Consider the following 19399-nt stretch of genomic DNA (forward strand, 5'->3'; position numbering starts at 1 on the left):
TATCAGGTTGTGGTTAGGACTAAACTGTAAAGGCCACTCAAGTTCTTTCAAACTAAACTCATTCATTCATGTCTTTATGGACCTTGCTTTGTGCACTGGTGCGAAGTCATGTTGGAACAGGAAGAGCTCATCCCCGAACTGTTAGCACAAAGTTGGGAGCATGAAATTTTCCAAAATGTGGTATGCTGAAGCATAGGAATTCCTTTCACTTGAACTAAGAGGCTAAGATGAACTCCTGAAACACGACCGCACCACAATCCCCCCCTGCATCAATCTTTACATTTGGCACAATGCAGTGAGACAGCACAGTTCTCCTGGCAACCTCCAAACTCAGACTCGTCCATCAGATGGCCAGACAGAGACGCGTTATTTGCCACTTCAGAGAATACGTCTCCGCTGCTCTAGAGTCCAGTGCCGGCATGCTTTCTAGCACTGCATCTGACATTTTGCAGTGTATTTTATGACGTAAGGTTTGGACACAGCTGCTCAGCCATAGAAACCCTTTCCATGAAGCTCTCTACACACTGTTCTTGAGCTAACCTGGAGGTCACATGACGTTTGGAGGTCTGTAATGATTGACTGCGCATCAGCATCCCCTGACCCCCGCTCTACCACTTCCTCACTGAGTTGCTATTGTTTCCTATCGATTCCACTTTGTTACAATGCCACTAACAGTTGACTGTGGAATATTTATAAATTTCTCAATGAGAAATTTCACGATTGGACTTGTTACACAATGGCTTTCTAACACAGTACTGCTGAGTGACACATTCTTTCACAAATGTTTGTAGAACCAGTGTGCATGCCTAGGTGCTTGTTTTTATACACCTGTGGCCACGGAAGTTACTAGAATGACTGGAATGGGTGAGTGACAGCTTTTACAATATAGTGTATGTTTGTGATTTACACATTTGCCTAACAAGCAAATGATTCCTGGTTTGATCCTGTGAGAAATTTTGGTGTCGCATCAGAAAGGGCATTTGACATTAAAATCTGCCAAATTAAACAGTCTACCTAACAAGAGGCAAAGCAACTAAGGAAAAAAATCACAGCATAATAACTGGAATATTATTACAAAAAGTCAAAACAATGGACAAACAAAAAAACAGCAAGGTTTTTGTTTCAAATTCTTCTGGAGACGTCTCATCTTTTTCAACTCTCTTATCAATCTCCCTCTGCGCCATCTGTGAAAATCTACTGTCCTGCATTGTTATATCGCTGAAAAGCATGTGAAGCTCCTCTTGGTTGTGACTTGAGCCCAACTAGAATGGCCATGTGCATGTAATATGCCAATATTAGGAGGTGCACAACACCAAAGTGCAGAAGAAAGCATGCACTGTGCACAAGGATAACAGAAGTGAGCATAAACTACCTGTATTAGTATTAAGTCCATCAATCTATCACCAAACAGTATTTAGCATGTCAGCCTGTACGTCTCTGTCTGTTGCAATGAGATTTTCATGCACTGAGAAACCAATATCAACTGTAATTGTTCACATCCATCATACATTAAGTTTTCCTTCATTTTCCTGTCACTTCCCTCACTGGCATCCCGTTTGGCATTTCATGCATATTCTTGCTAAAAAATAATGTTTTGTTTATCCTTTTAAATGCTGGAGCCTGAAGGGATGCATTTTTTTCAGGTTTAACTCAATCCCACAGTTCCAAATAGCAACAGGGAATTTATCTGAATTTAATTCAGTTTTATTTTTATAATGCCAATTTACAACAACAGTTGCCTCAAGGAGCTTTATATTGCAAGGTAAAATCCCTACAATATTAGAGAGAGATCCCCAACATTCAGATAATCCACTATGAGCAAGGACTTGGCAACTGTGGGAAGGAAAAACTCATTTAACCGGAAGAGCCCACTGCCTTATCAGGCTCAAGAATGGGCAACCATCTGCTGCGACCAGCTGGGGGATAAGTGGAAATTATAAAAGCTAGAGAAAGAAAACAAAAGTTAACAAAATGTATTTATAGCTTAGATAAGAAATGTTGTCTGAATGAAGAAACAAAGGGAAATGATGCCAGAGAGAAAAAGAAACACAAAATGCTCAAAAAGAAGCCATTACTCCAACAAACCTTCCTTTTATGCCTGTACTTGGAAAAACAACCTTTCCTGCTGCTTCTTTTTCACAATGTATTTCATTTAAGGACAACAGAGAGAAGGAATACTTCAGTCCTTCATTTGACAGAGTGGTTGAGAGAAGAGCATCACTTCTCACCTCTAGTAAGAGACAAGGGAGCGGCTCTCAGCTGTCAGTTATGTCTGCTGCACCCAAAGTGATAGATCTCTTATGCAACCACAGATTTCGCCTCGGCTGGGCAGTAGTTTCATTTTTCAGCATGTATTTCTATAGTAGTGAAATGAGATATGGGATGTTTATATGAAGTTTATATGGATATAGTTTAATGTTGTATTACCTAACCTGTTCTTCTGTAACTGTGTGCTTGTGTTTCTGTCCTCCCTCACATTCTCCGAACAGCCAAAGCCCAGTTGAAGAATTCATTATTATCTCAATATTTAAAGCTATATGTTGACTCAGTGTGACAGTAATATGTGTGGGAAGAACACAGGTTCAGCGGCCATTGTTTGGACTATGTTTCTCTTATCCCCTTGCACTTACGGTGCTAGAATTAGACAAAAAGGGTTAAACATACTGAGCGGGAACACCTGATCAGTGAAATTGTCATTTTTAAGAAAATGTCTTAAAAAAATATGTCATAAGACCTATATTGCCTATAACTCCTGACTAACGTTTTCTCATTCAATGGGCTTAAAATTAATGTTTCTTTTTCAGTTTGTGGTGATCTGCAAATTGTGCTTTACAGTGTGTGTGAATTTATGAATCATCCTTACCGACTGATATGCATATGTCTGATCTCTGAACAAAATTTCCAAGGGGCTCATCTCGTACTGGCATGTGGGCTAACCAGTATACTGAAAGTTGCCCAGTGAGCTAGGAACAGATCATTTTAACTCTGGGGGTTGGTCATATGGCCTTATGTCACTATATTTCAAAGAAACTTGCAATAATTATATAATTGATGATTTATATTTAAGGCGTCCTTATTGGAGATTGCAACTTGCAGGCATCAGCATCTATAAGTGAGCTGCTGTCACTGATGTCATATTACCTAATTTGAAGTGTGAATCTACTGAGGTGCCAGCAGCTGGAAGGTTATATTGCAGTATTAGTGACGCATTATATACAGCTTAATGCTTTAGTTTAATAGTGACAAAGTTAATGTCAAATGTCATTTGGATCCCCCCTCTCCATCCCCACACACTTGATTGTGACCACAGCTGGCAAATGCTCTAGCAATACTCGATGAGTTATTTGTTGACTTTTGGGGTATCACATCACCAGCTGCTAGCATCCCTTCTTCTTGTGCCTTTGTAGCCTTATTGTAGTTGCTGGTGTGCCTTTTTTCCTTTAAGTAATGAACAGTTGCAAAGAATGTTGCTTTGCTGGAGGTTTTTAAAGTAACCTCCTTTATAGCTAGTAAATTGCCATTGGAGACTGACACCCAGCTCTCGCTCTCAGACATAGCTGGGCTTGGTCATTATTGTGTATGCACGCAGATTTTTGTACAATACAATACAACTTTATTTATATAGCACATTTGAAACTGAAGGTACACGAAAGTGCTTCACAACAAGGTTAAAACATAAATCAGCTGGTTCTAACATCACATTTTTCTGCTCTGCTGGAGCACTTAAAGCACTTTAAAGAAGCAGTTTTTTCTATGTATGTATGTATTTGGCATGCAGACTGGAGCAGTCAAGGATCAAACCACTAACCTTCCAATTAGTGTATGACCTGCTCTACCTCTTGAGCTACAGCTACCCCATATAATACTGGTATTTTAATTATACCAGTATTATCGTGGACTTTATGATATGGCACAGCCCTAATAAATATCTTTATTTCTGAGGATTAAATCAGTTACAACTGACCAAAGACTACAGCCCAGAACAGATGAAATATCACAACACAGTCTCAGTTCTCCAGTGTTCTAGTAGCGCTCTGTCTAGGAGTGGTCTATAAAATGTCCCTGACACATTTAAGAGACATGGATCACATCTTGAATACTAATTAATGTCTTCCTGCTTGTAGTCTGTATTGTACTTAAGACCTTTTATCAGTGCAGTGCAACTCTAGGCAAGATTCATTCATGCTCTTCAGCTACAATGGATGAGTCCATGGTTATCACTGCGTTATGGGATGCACAAATATCGTTGCAGTAGCCCTGTCCTGGTAAACACTTTAATGCTCTTGTCTAATGGTGTGCGTGTAAGAGAGTCAACCATGTTTTTTTGTGAGTCATAGAAAACCAACCTCTTTCTGAGCTGGATAAAAGAATGAAATGAATAATAGGTTGTGTTTTTGGTGGGGGGGTTAAATAACACACCATGTTACATAATGCATTTACTATACTTCAAAATAACTAAAACACAAAGTACTGTCTTTGCCTTCGTAAAGCTGCTTTCAACCGCTTCCTTATTGACAGGGCGTGGCCGAAGCGGGTGGCTCTGCAGGTTTGATTTGGCTGGTGTTTATGGCGGATGCTCAAGGAGGATCTCTCGCTTGTTACGCAAATATGTAAACCAGTACACCGTGGAGCCACCTGCCCCTTACTGTATACTAATCATTATTCTTATCTGTAAATGTTCTCTAATATCCTCCTCCACTATCTTTTCCGCTTGCCTACAGACGTCACCTGGCACTTTCTCATTTGTACTAATGAACCTCAGACTCACGTGTGTCAGGATTTTCATACCTCACTGATGACGGAGAAGTATGTAAACATCAAGCTTCCATTTTTAAGTGCAGCAGGCGTGATTCGCACATTCACCAGGGAACAACATTGATTCATATTTCACTTTCCGCTGATGTTATTTGTGGTAGTACTTAATATGTGCAACATATGGGGGTGGGGTCTATGATGCAGGCAAACTGCAGAGACTTCCTACTACTGTTATAAAGACAACGAGAGGTAGGCTCACTTTTATCTAAGTTAATGTGGATAATGGAGACATTTTTGTAATTGAAGGATTTCTTACAAAAGCTGGTATAGTCATTATCTTACACTGTGTCCATTTACCTTCATTTATCTCATGGGAATTGCCCAGTTAATTTTACTGAATTAGTCATCAGCAGCAATTTATTTATAATTTATCTTTTTTCATCTGTGAACAGAGCAGATGTTGAATAATTCAAAGAAGTCTAGTCTTATTATGAAGGTAGTGCTGAGGATTGTCTGTTAAAGTGTGTGCATTTACGTGACAGTGAAGATGGGTGTGTTCCTCCTGCCAATGCAGAAAGCACAGAGATATGACAGAGGCAGCGGCAGCACAGAGAGCTGAAAGAGAAGGTCAGTGGTGTTACAGAGGATTTGAATCAGCTGTAAATTATGTTGTCATCTTGGCACAGGAACAAAACATATCAATGAGTATGAATATGTTACATAATGAGGATGAAATGTAATGATTAATAGGGATTAGAATATTTCTCTGTGCTTTAGTCATTTCGTCTGTGAAATGTCAGAAATATCTATATTTTAAAACAGGACCTTGAATGAAATGCACTGAAACCAAGTCTTATTCGTGTCTTAAAAGCGAGGAGTCTTACCACGATGCAGAGGCCTGAACATTACATGATTATTTTAAGTTGCTGCCATGGCTCAGACTTGTTTCAGCACATACCATGTCAAAGCAAATATCCTGGTTAGATTTTTTTTTCCCCGGCTCAGACTGTGATTGGTAGGTATTCACTGTTACTGAAAGGATTGCGTTGCTTCTGGTCGAGTCACTTGGCAATAATAATTTGGCCCTTCCAAAAGTCACTCAGGTCAGCACGCCTGCCTATTTTCCTCACTTCCCATGGGCTGAGAATGATAACGACTGTTCTTTTATGTGGTATTCAGACTTGGAAAAAGCACACATTCTGAAGTAGAAGTACAGCTACTAGAATAAAGAAATACTCCAGTAGAAGTTGATAAAAATAATAATAGTAGATGGGATACAAACTTTAGTCATTTTTTAATTCTGATAGTTGTAAACGAAAAACAGAAATGTGTTTTAGAAAAACATCTATAAAACAAAAAAAATGGCATAAATATTGATTAGGCAAATCTGAGATGGTCTCAGGGACAATCCAGCACATACTGTAACAGCAGTGTGTACAATGCAAGCAGGCAGGGCATAACCAAGTGGCCAGCATAGTGTACAGGAACATGTATGATAAGTATGGCCAGGAAGCCCCATGGTCAAAATGGGATAATAGGGTGGTTGAGAATAACGAGTTAAGATCCAGACATAGTAGTGGTGGACAAGCAGAGGAAGAAGACTGTAGTAGCAGAGGTAGTTACACGAAGTGATAGCAACAAGAGGAAGAAGGAACAAAAAGATACTCGAGAAACCCGAGAAGGGAGCCAGAAAAGATGTGGACGGTAAAAGCAATAGTGCTACCCTTAATTATCAGAGTACTTGGAGTAGTGACCCCCAAAATGGGTAAGTCGCTCAAGCAGATTCCAGGAATGACATCTCTGCCCAGAAAAGTGCAGCCCTATAAACATCAAAGATACTGTGCAGGACCCTCAAGCTTGAAGGATAAAGACCACCCACAGGGCGAGTGGGAAATTTTTATATATTTTATATATAGCTACAACAGAACCGAAAGGGAATTTACAATGGAAAATCCCACAGTATCAAAGCCTGAAGGCGGCTCATCAGATCATAAAGTGTGACCACAAGCATGTTAATTGTTTTTTCACCACTGATAGAGCCATGCACCATGAATTTGTCCCCCACAGTCAGACTGTCAATGCAGAGTTGTAGAACGTCCTGAGGCATGTGAAGAACATTTGCCACAAATGACCTGAGATGTGATGCGTGCCCATGTATGCGCCCACTCACTGTTTTGAGCAGTGATCGCAGTGCATAAGATATCAGGTCCTAAAACACATGCTCAGTGCAGCTTTACTACAAAGATGCTGAATGCTTAAAGCGTTTTTTTTTTTTGGTTTTTTTTTTAACCAGTTCCCTTTTGATTTAAAGTCATTTCATGTCATTGTGACCTTTCTAATTCTAAATGGAACTAGAAGTGTAATAGCTGATTTACTGTCTGACCTCTCACTCCAATAATACTGAGCCAGTCAACACACCTTTATGTGGTTGTCTTCGGTAGTTTGCAGTTCCACTGGAAGGCATATTTTAATCTGTGGTCAGTTGTTTTGATAGCAGCTTTATAGGTAAATGGGACATGCTCAACAGTCGGTTTATCAATCTTAAATTGACATTTTAGTGTGATTATCAGGCAGCGTTATCTTTCCAAGTAGATAATTGTGTTACGGACACACACATATGTACGCAAAATGTACAACAGCAACCTGATAACGATGCTCAACAGATGTGACGACTGTTAAGGAACCAGGGGAGATAAACGCAGGCAGCAGACTGTGTGTCTTACATCAGTGTTTGCACATACGCTGCAGGTGGGCTGTTCTAAAGCAACATTTTTTATAAAAAATAGGCTGCAAAGAAAAAAAAAAACGCGCAATATTTTTAGCAAGCTTTAAAAAATGCAAGTGAGATAATAAAGAAAACATTTTTTCAACATTAATCAACATTAGTTCATCTGAAACAGTTTCTTATGACTTCATTAATTGACCTTTTTTCTTTTTCTATTGAATGTGTGAATTTGTCACATTGTAAAATGACACGTTAAGTAACTGCAGAAAGTACATTTTCTTTACTTTTCTTTATATTTTCAAATCTGTTCTATTTTATCCTTTAACTCCACTAAGTTTGAGGATTTAGTATATCATTTTTAAATATAGCTAATAGTAAATTTTACAGATTCGGATAATAAAAAGTATAATAGATGGGATGTGTGGCATCAGCACTAATGCAAATGGTCTGTTTTGAGCAAATAGAGTGCTGACCATGAAGCAATGTTGTTGACTCACCAGTCATTGAATGTTCTTACCCTGATGCAGGGCTATCACAGAGAGACGGACAACCATGGGCAATTTAGATTCACCAGTTAAACTGAAACCAGATCCATTAATATTATAATTAAAAGTAATATATATGATTATTTAAGAACTTCTCAACAAAAATAATTACATCCCTCTGAACACACAACTTTCACATGAATCAACAGACACATTCATGCTCATGGTGTGAGCCACCGTCCTTAACACCGGTGAGTCATGAGCCAGACCATCTCAGCAAAGGCACTCTGAAATAGACTAAATAAGTACAAGTATGATATGAATCATTTTACTTTAATGCTGGATGTGTATGTGTGCGTGTATTTACCCATTATTGACTGCAGGTTGCCTTTGACTTCTGTCGTCAGTGTACACACTTCATAGCTGCTGATTGTTGACCTTACTGAGTGCATTATTATGCACTGCATTTTAAGTGTGTGTGTAATGGCTAAAAACTGTTTTATGCAAAGTAAGATGAGGTCATCATCTTTAGATGGCGTTGGGATGGTGACTCATGCAACAAGTGGATGTTAGTCATCACATCATTACAGCAACTCAGTTGGTCCTCAGGAGAAGTAATAACATATTTTTGATAATAATTTTGCTCCAGTGATGTGAAATACCCCTACTTTCTGTTCTGTTGTGTTTTTGCTGTTGTTTTTCTGGGGGAAAAATACATGTAATTGTTTGCAACTCCTGAATGCATTACACATCTTTACTTGTAATATTTAAGTTCTTTAGATGATTCAAACCTTTTCTAAACTTCTGCTTCTGCTGTTTTCTCAAGTGGTCAGAATTTTGTATAAAATGTAAGAGTCTATTGAAAGAAAGCAATGAAAAGATGAAAGCAAGACAGCAGGGAGAGACGCATCTTTGGCATGTGAGAGGCTGATAACGGACCCATCATAAAAATCAAGCTGTGGCTTGATGATTGCATCTTCTTTTCTGAAAGCTTCCGCTTCTCTTTGATGTATCACCTGTCAGTGTGCATGTCACTGACAGTGCATTGCCTCTCTGATAATGGTCTCTTTGCATCTGTCTGTCAGTAGTTTCCAGCATCTATACTTTTTTTTATTATTTATTTTTGGGTAGTTTGTGTCAAGATGCCTGAGTGATTTCTCCATTATCCACTCTCCCGCCTGCCAGTTTGTCTGCCCGCCTGCCTTTTCTGAGTAGGTGGAATTAAAGTGCCAAGCATAGTCATGCACTGCAAATGGCAGTAATGGGTTTTGTTTTTTTTCTGCTTTAAAAATAATTTGAATCAAGATGAACTGGGCCCTAAAATGCATATTTGGACACATTAAAAACGAGAACTAAAACAGAGAACCAATATGCATGAATCTTTATAAGTAAAATTTTGTGCAACTGTTGGCAAAATGTTACCAAAGTTAACTGAGAAGAAGGTTAAGGTTAGTGGAATTCCTTATGTTTTGCATACTTGTAGAGAAGTAAGCAAAGGGCAAAGATCAAAGATTTGGGCACTACAAGAGATTTGATGGCTCAGAAGAGTTTTATAAAGATCACTAACTTAAACTAGAGCTTAGACGACATTTGAGGAGTCACTCTGCAGTCGTGGGTTCCTCTACAAAGCTGCCTAGCATTCGAAATGTATTTGCTGTAACTGACACCCACAAAGCTGGAGAAGACAATTATACAACAAGGAGGTGTTTTTAGCAGTCATAGTGAATCTTAAGTGACTGTTATTAGAAATATTGGAGCTCTGGTGCACTGGGCAGCAACACCTGCACATAGAAGACCGAGTCATGAGAAGAAAAGCTCAATAACAGGAGTTTGCAAATAAATATCTAAATGAGCCTGAAGCTTTTCCTGTATTCAGAAGTTAAAACTGAATTTTCCATCATCATATGTTTGGATATAAAAAGGAAGAAAGCTACACCCCATGGGGGGAATTGATCATTCGTTGTTTGTGTTGCAGCCATTGACGTGAGGTACATTTCACCAACATCTTCTGGAAGCAAATATCACACTGTCTGTATTTTAAAGGTTCTGCTTTTGCCATGGTTTTCACAATCCTGGGACCTAAACGCCATCAAAAAAAATCTGCCGCCAGACATTAGAAGAGTAATACATATGAGAGGCGCCCAAGAATCTAACAGAAGTGCAATGCTTTTGCAGGAAAAGTAGGAAAAAAATCCCCCAAACAAAACTAGAAGTGAAATACTTCTAAATGCTACAAAAAGATTCTCCACGCTGTGATTTTTGCAGAAGGTAGCGCTACTGAGATCTACAAAACTTTTCCTTTTAGGCTTTTTCCCATTTTCTTATTTTGAAACTGTAAAAGACAGAGAGAAAAGTGTTTTGCTCAAAAAGAGCTTTTTTGGAAATCGACTCATTATTCGCACCCTGGGTTGTGACTGTAAATGCGCATGAAAATACCTCTTTGCTTGCTTGTCACTGTTTATGTTGTAGGGCTAAGATATTTAGCTGTGTTTTATATGAGTCCCAGTCCCTGCTAAATGAAAAGTATTGGGCGAGGGTTCACACCTGCCTGGAGATGTTTGTAATTAATGGCAAGCAGCTTTGCCACCTGCTGCCCTAATGTCACTCCGATCTAGAGAGGCGAGCCCTGAGGAGCACGATGAATATTTAATGATGACATGAAAGAGGTGGGGGGTGAATTGTTTGACTGTGGAAGCATCAGTCAACAAGCTATGAGAGACAGAGATTGTTAAGCAAGATAAAGCAAAGGAAGATGGTCATTTTGTTCTATGTCTGTCTGTCTCATTTTTGTGAGTGTGATATTTGTCAAATCTCAAACACCTTGAGGGACCTTCTTGTGGTTTAGTTGAACTCCAGAATGAACTTGTCAGAATTTGTTGTGGTGTCATGTGAAGGTCACGGTGACCTAACAAAACACATTTTTGATCTGCTTTGCAATTCAACGACAGGGGAATTATTATTTGTGTCATCCCAGCATGTGAAAATACCAAGAGATAACCCTGACAGGGGACATGTGTTCAAGTCTGTGTAGATTTGGTGTATTTTTGTATTTTGTTCCATACTGAACTACGTTTTGTTTTTGATGATTTGGTTCATGCAACCAAATCAAGGAGCAACATGGGGAAATCAATATCATTAATAGCAAAGTAGTGATATCACAAATCTAAAAGTTTTCACAAAAATTCTTCTTGTTTTGCCTGAGCAATATAAGCTAAAGATGATGCATCAAGGGCAAAGTATGACTTTTTTTTTCTTTTTTTTTTCTTTTTTAAATTGGAAAAGTCCTTCTCTTATAAGAGTCCTAGATATGAAATCCTGAGGCTTTACACTTCTTGGAATGCAAATCTAAAAAGTTAGCCAGGGAAAAAAAAGTGCCTTAAGTTGATCTACTGGGACTACATGCCTCCATGTCGTGCATTTTAACCAATGCTGTACTGACAAAATTGGAATTTATTCTTTGCCAGATAGATCCCAGGCTCTTTCCTTGATGTATTTTTGTTTTGTTTTGTTCACCTGTGATTTTCCTCAGCACATTGAAGAAGCATACTTAATGGCAGCAGTAATAACAGTTTGCTGCATTTTGCAGGTTTTCATCTGAAATGCCCCCGAGGCCTTCTGCTCTTTCAATTAGTCTCAGTCTCGAACTTCGTCTGGTCACCCAAGTGGAAAAGTCAATAACAGCAAAGGTTCCCGTTAACCCACTGAATATATACAGTCACAGGTGCTTTAACGGGTGGACTTTTTCAATCAAAGTCATGCACAAAAATGTACTTCTTATTTTCAGGCACCTCATGTTACTGCTTCACTGCTTTGCAGACATTTGGAAGCATACAGGTAAAAACATTATTGCCGCAGCAGCTATGGCCTTGCTGTTAATTGTGCAAGGTCAGCAAGTTTAGCCCATCCATGAATGAATCCCATATTGTCTATAAGTTGCACAGTGTTTGTGTGTCTGGTGTAATGTGATTTATTGTGTTTTCTGTGTCTTCAAGAGGTTTTTTTTTCATTGCATTTTAATAAAAAGTCCAATATTTTTAAATTGTATCTTGTGGCTTAAAAATGCTGATCAAGCTCTACTCTGAATGTGGAGGAGAAAATAGGATCTGTGTGTTCAGTTATGCTTCAATAACATGATATTTATAAAGTATCATTTATTCCCTTAAAAAGTTAAATGTGTGCAGTCAGCCTTAAATAACAGAGCTCTTGCTGTGCCCAATTCACTCACACTCCATTATGATGATTACACTTTACGCTGAGATACTAAGGAGTTACAGATTGGCATAAAGTAAATGTCAACAATGAAAGCTAGCAATGTAAACTTGCCACCAGCTCAGTCCCTATTTTGACTTCTGACTTCAGAGCTGCCTTAATTTTCCGTGGAATAGATTCAACAACACGCTCAAAATATTCCTTAGAGAATTTAATTGAGGTACTGTTATGTAATTTACTGATTAGTTATGTGTGTCAAAGAGCGGCTGAACAGGTGTACCTAATAAAGTGGCTGGTGAGTATGTATCGTCTTTTGGCTAATCCAGTGTGCTGAAATCAAATTTCAATTTGAATGTAATGTTGATTTACTCTCTTTTACATATGGGTTGTATCACCTGTCTCATGCGTAACCTTTTTGTAGACATCATGCTCCTGTTAGCAGTCTCATGCTACAGTCATTAATGTTTTATTGGCTCACACTTCAGAAAGCTCCTCATACATTTGTAATTTATGATCCCTGTAAGGTGCTGTTAGTCATTCTGTACTAATGTGTACGTTCTCACTCATGAACCGTTGGGGAAAAGAATACATCCAGCATCTGACTGGTCAAGAGGTTTGCATTTGAAGACGTCCTCTGCTTGGAGGGTGATTGAAGCTGACCTAAAAAGTATAGCAAGCTTCTCAACTTCTCAAGCCTCCTGTGAGCCAATTGTAATTACACAGAGCAGAGCTGTGTCAGGCTGTAAGTTGTAGCTTTAGAAAAGTCTAAAGGATGGTGGAAACTGTGTCTGCCAGAGTGGGATTGACACTCTTTAATCTACAATACCTACATTTTCTGTCCCACAAAATGTGATTCTGTTATATAAGCTGCTCAAATATATTATATTTTATCCAGCTCACTGTTTCATTACATTCTGTTCTGCCTGATTTTCCTATTAACAAATCCAACATAATTATCAGTGCAATCAAGCCTCAAGAGTAACCACCCAAAATACTCAGCCCAGTGTTATCGTGAGTCTTTTTTTATGGGTCACTAAATATTCATGAACCCTCCAAGCACATTACAGATAGTTTTTAGACACAACAATAACAGGGACGTGGTCCTTTGAGACTAATTCCTATCAGAAAACACTTAGAAAGTAGCTTCAAGCTTGAGTTCCCCATGAATATGTATGGCGTTCCTTCTTTGTGACTCTCAGGGAGGTAGATCAACTGAAGACATTAACAAGGACCATATCTATTTCTAAGTGCCCTGCTGGAGGATTAGCAGCATCTAGTCAGGGCTGAATATCTTGGGTTTCTCCTCAGGGATCAGGGAATTAGAAGGTCATCAGCAACTCTCAAAATATCCCAGAGGGGATGATGTTAGGAGGAGGCTTTTCAGCATTGCCACAGCACCGACTGATATAATGCACATTGGCATAGTAGAACAATGCAGGGCATCTTGACCTCCTCTAGCAGACATTAACTCACAGAAAACAGAAATTCAATGTGAAGAAATGCAGTGCTGTGTCCTATGTCTCTTTATATTTTCCTTCCTAGTAGCCTGTCTTTCTTTTCGTTTTTCTTTGGACATTGGCTACTTTTTCAGTTTCAAAATGGTTATTTAATTATTTTTTTTTTAAATTCTTTGTTAAACCACTAAACACTGACTTATGAATCATTCAAGCATAAAAAGCACCTAAATTAAAATATTTGCCCCTGTGACCACATTAATGATCACGAAAGCTTCAGATACATATAGGTAACATAAGGGATGACTTACATGTTTAAAATAACAGAATTTTTAGTAACAGGAAATAAAAAAACAGATGGAGTAAGAAGAATTAAAGTAATAAGAAATCATAGAAAGGGTTTGAAGGGAGGCATGATGTAAAGCTAAGTAGGAAATATAAATGAAAGAAAAAGGGATGGAGATGAATAAAAAATGAAGAGAAACATGGAAAAATTTGGAAGGGGAAAAAGAAAGTAATTAAAGAGAGAATAAGTGAAAGAAGAGTAAAAGAAGAGAAAAGTAAAATGTGGAGATAGATGCAAAACTGAAAGGAAATAAAGTAGGAAAAAGGAAACATTGGAAAAAGTAGGAAAAGTTAATTCCTTGGTTCAGTGTGTGTGTGTGTGTGTGTGTGTGTGTGTGTGTGTGTGTGTGTGTGTGTGTGTGTGTGAGTGAGATTTCAGTTTTAGGTCATTTCACTACAACTTGTGATTTTAGTTGAAATGTTCACTAACCTTGAACTTCTTTCTGGTGTAGCAGCTGATTTAAGTTTGGGTACTCTCGAGTAATAAAATACGTCACAGATGTCAAGCAGTGTGTTTCAGTGTACAGGGAATTTTTTCATTTGGACTACCTGGTATGAGTTTTTCCCCTTTTTTGGATCCATCACTTGAGTTTACAAACATTTTTCAGCATTTGGTAAGCTAGCTATAGTTTCAACTGAGGAGCAGTGAATCGAGAGCTAGATTACTTCCTTGTTTCATCTCGGAAAAAATATAGCTGATTTCCTCCAACTTGTACAGACTCTTATTCATTGCATTTAATGTGTTAGATGCCCTGTCGAGTAGCTACAACCTATAATCAGTATAAAGTAAAATCTTTATTTTATTTTTTTGTCATTAACACTGTGAGTTGAGAGTTGTTTTTTGTCTCAGTAGTGCTTCTGTTTTCTAATCTAAAGTAGGGTAATAGCAAGAAAAGACAGACAATAAACAATGTATTTTAATGTTGCTCATATTTATCTTCCTCCATTCAGTGTTTACCAGGTTCAAATGAACTATAAAAGTCGTCTGATCCCTCCAAGCATCTGATCCCTTGTTTTAAAGAAAACTTTGATTTTCCAAAATGTTTCCTACTGTTTGCATTAAGTGACTGAACAGTCAGTGCTTATCATTTTTCTCCAGGTTTCCCAGCACAAAGAGGCTGAGATGAATATTGGCACCTCCATGCCTGAGAAACATGGTCTTTAGGTAACTCATACAGAGTGTGTTACCCACTCTTTATGAGCTACTGCCTTAGGTGGAGGAGTTAGAGTATATCAGGGTTTTGTTAATGTGTGGCAGAAAAGCAATGGGGCATTGACAAATGGATGGTAGCAGCATATTCAGTGACACAAACAATGTACACGTATACAGTGCAGTGAAGAAAAAGCTGAGTGTGTCGGTAATGCCGTCGATTTACCCTTGACCTATGCCCACAATCTGTGGGTAGTGACGGAAAGAATGAGGTCGTGGATCCTTAAAATACAGGGAAGAGCTTCCTCCAGGTTTTGTCGGACCTCACCCTTTGAAATACTTTGTGGGGGGACTTTGTCTTTTAGTAGGGACTCACTGCAGAGCCTTCTGTATAAAAATGAGCCAGCTACTGTTTTGGTTTGTTTTGTTTTTTTTCCTTTTTTTGCATGGAGATTCTGGGGCAGACCAAGGACACCCTTGACTGGCTTGAGAATGCTTCAATTTTTCTGAGAGCTAGAGGAGGTGGGTGAGAAGAGAGAAGTCTGGGCAAAGCTTCCCAGACATACATGGATGGATGGATGATGGGGTGGCAATGGCAGGTGGTCAGTTCTCCTACTAAAGTAGATCTAAAGATCTAGTCTAATGACTAAAGTCACTCAAAATATAGACTGTAGAAATTGTGTCCCATAAGTCTGAGCTTTGTGGTGTTGGTGAAATGTCTTGATGACTACTAGAATAAATGTTGTGACACTTCTTGCTGACTTTTGTTCCTCTCAGGAAGAAAAGTACTAACTCTGGTGAAAAGTATCATTTTTACTAGCTGGTTTTTTTGGGGGTTTTTTTTTAAAGTCGATGATTCAACAAGTGTAGATGGTTCACCACCACGTGACTGGTATGAAGTTCTTTTTATGAAATGCTGTTAGTTTTACCAGATATAGCAAAATTTTAACTTTTGTCTCATCAGTCCACAGAATACCTTCCCAAAAGTCTTTGGGATCATCATGATGAGGTTCTTAGGTCAAAATTCATGATTCAACAATAACCTGAACACGATACAACACGACTTAGGCTACGTTCACACTGCAGGCGAAAGCTCATCAAATCCGATTTTTTTTTTTACCCATATCCGATCATGGTATGACAGTGTGAACGGCACAAACCCGATATTTTCAAATCCAATCTGGGTCACTTTCGTATGTGGTACTGAATCTGATACATATCTGATGTTTTAGAAAGCGACTGCTGTTTGAATGGTCATGTCGCATTAAAGCAGTCTTTTCCGTCACTGGCACAAGACAGACGCTAATTGTCAGCGCCCGATAAGATCGTGAACGCTTCCTGGCCATCCAGTGTAGATGTTAGTAAAACTGTTGGGAAGACATTTTATTTGTACCGTATAATCTGCAGATACTGACAGAAATCTGCAACTATCCTTTGAAGCACCGCTCCTCTCTAAAACAGCAATAAGGATAAATATTAGGCCATATGTAAATAACAAAATAACTTTAGAACTTAAAGCAAAATTGTGAAACGTAAAGTCTGAAACAAGTCTTTATATTAAGGGCCATCAGTCAAACAATACTGTTTGACTTCTAAACAGAAGGCGTTGTGTGTGACGTCTTCTTTTGCACATGCGGGCCGCTTTGAGGGTTCACACTACAGCACGTTTGCTGTCCCATTTTATTTGTAGTGTGAACAAGCAGACAAAACAATTGGATTTGATCAAAAAATCAGAATTGAGCATTAAGACCTGCAGTGTGAACGTAGCCTGAGACAAGGTCTGCAGTTCTTTAGATGTTATTGGAATAAGGTTGGTAGGGCAGCCAAGGCCTGTCAAGGACATTGTTTCTTTAGATCATGGTATGACGTGTTCCTTTTTTAGATCTTTTAGCCTAGTTCACTTTGTCCGAATGGTTTTATTTATTACTTTATTTACATGATGATCATGGAAGAAAGCGCGCAGAAAAACTGTGACGTTTACTCTTAGGTCAGGTGGACTACACAGTCCACAGTACGTCCACAGTCAGGTGCACATATGGACTACAGTGACTAGTGTTGATCATTGGGTTAAAAATAAATATTTCTGTAAATGAGTCATGATTTTATTTTATTTTTTATTTTATTTTTTTGAACCAAATCTTTTTTTGTATAATTTTGACAAAACAGAAACCTGATGGAAGGGTGTGAAACCGGCTGTCAAGACCAGGTCAACCTCAAACCTGCCAGGTCCATTTGGCTGAGCATCACTGAGCTGTGTGTTAGAGCAGATTGAATCAGATCAGAGGAGTGTCTCCATAAGATTAATAAAAAAAAAAGGCAGGTAAGGAGAGCAAAGGGGTTAATCCTCTGGAGGAAAAAGGCGAGGCTGCTTCAAAAAGGGGGCAAAGTAAGGTGCACACATGCAATATTGATTGAGTGGAGAGGAGACTGTGGAAGGAAGAGACTAGAGGATGCTCTACACATACACACATCAGGGTGCTTGTGCCATATACAGAAAAATATTGTTGCAAGTTGGAAAACATGCCTAAATTTAGGTACTGTCATTTACATCACTGCTTACCTACATCATTTCTATCTTTCATTTTCAGAATAAAGTCCTGAACATTGATGGAGTCAAGGTGAAGCTCCAGGTAAGAAATCTAATTTATTAAGATAATATTCTAAAAACATAGTCTGGTATATAACCTGTCCCTACAAAGGTGGAGATTATTGACAGACATCTTGAAATGCCATATTTATTTACTGTTAAATAAACACGTTGATAGGTTGAAGTCATTATCATAGGTCTGTCATAGCGAGTAGAAAACATTACTGCCATTGGAGCCAAACTCTGGGGAGATACAGCGCTGATGGGGGAGAAAGACTTAATGAGCCAATTCCACTAAGATTGGAAAACTTAGTATCAGCCAGGTGATTTCTGTTCAGTGTTATGACCCTGACTGAGGTAAAAAAAATAAATCTGACAAAAGAAATTTTTACTACTGTATATATCCAATCTATGGTATGAGCTTCAAGCTGCAAATTGGGTAATATTTCTATACTAATGATTATGGACCAAATTACAAATAGAGGTGGTTGCAGTGACCAAAGATGTTTTGGCATCTTTTAGTGAAATGGCCTGTGACTGGTTTGGTTTAACCAATCATATCAATATTTTTACAAACCTTGCTTCCAGCAACAACTTTTGATACTCAGTATAGACAACCTCCCTAGCAACAGATAGAAGACTGATGAAACTGACTAGCTGGTGATAAAATATGAGCTTGAATTGGAATTAATTTACACAGTACCCACATTTTTCCAATGTACAGAAAGTTGACTTTAATTAATACCATCGTTTTTTGTTGTATGTGAAAAGTACAAAGGAAATTATTTGCACACTAGCCAGAACAATTCTGCCGGTGTTGTTGAGAGCTACCAGTCCTTTTCAGTGCTGTGTTAGTAAGATAGTTTGAGTCCCATAGATCTAATTACCATATTCTATGCTTATCCAAAATCACAGAGTGAATTGAATGGGTGGTTTCACAGTGAGTGCCTTCCAGCTGAGTGAGCAAACATAAGGCTTATTAAAAAGACTGAAACTTCTTCTTCTATTTCAATGATCACCTCTCTCTCTAATTATCTGCAGATCTGGGACACAGCTGGACAAGAGCGGTTCCGCAGTGTCACTCATGCCTACTACCGTGATGCCCACGGTGAGACACACACAAATACACACTTTAATATCTTTTCCTGATTATTATACTAATGATTTAACTTTGTTCTTGTCAAAATGTGTTATTATATGCAGCTGCCATTCAGCCATTATGCAATGAAAGCCAGTGAATTTGTATGCAAATTGCGAACTTCATTTTTCCTCCCATTACATGAATATTTTGCGACTGGCATTGGATTCGAGTTCATACACTGCACACAATGAAAGGGAGTGTTGATGTTTTCAAAGACAATGCATTGCCATCAAACTAAACTTTTACAGCAGTTGTATTTCACAGCCTTTTTCGTATCAAAGCTTTTGTTCCACACTGCAGAATTGTCAAGCGCTGAAGCTTTATAACACTTCAGCTGAGATAGAAGGGCAGCAATTTCAGGATTCGGGGACTCTCTGATGATGTGTAATCAGTCATCACATATGGGTGTGAGTCAGCGTGTGTTTATGTCTACTTTGTATTCATCTTGACGGCATTAGTCACTATGTAAGTTAATTAGAAAGCTCTTAGTTGTGACATTACATTGAGTTATCATGGAGTTGGTAATCGTGTTAAAAGTCTTTTTTGGA

General features: G+C 38.5%; 1 protein-coding gene across 1 annotated transcript in view; it reads left to right on the top strand.

Moving 5' to 3' along the window:
- LOC309704297 (ras-related protein Rab-26-like) overlaps positions 1–19399 on the top strand; it is a 55319-nt gene that overhangs the window by 6127 nt on the left and 29793 nt on the right. The window contains exons 3-4 of the mRNA XM_082529365.1: positions 17712–17753; positions 18752–18818. Coding sequence (XP_082385491.1) covers positions 17712–17753; positions 18752–18818 — 109 coding nt within the window. The remainder of the gene's footprint in view (positions 1–17711; positions 17754–18751; positions 18819–19399) is intronic.

This window comes from Aulonocara stuartgranti (genome assembly GCF_965226115.1).
Source record: "Aulonocara stuartgranti genome assembly, chromosome: 4".
Taxonomy (NCBI): domain Eukaryota; kingdom Metazoa; phylum Chordata; class Actinopteri; order Cichliformes; family Cichlidae; genus Aulonocara; species Aulonocara stuartgranti.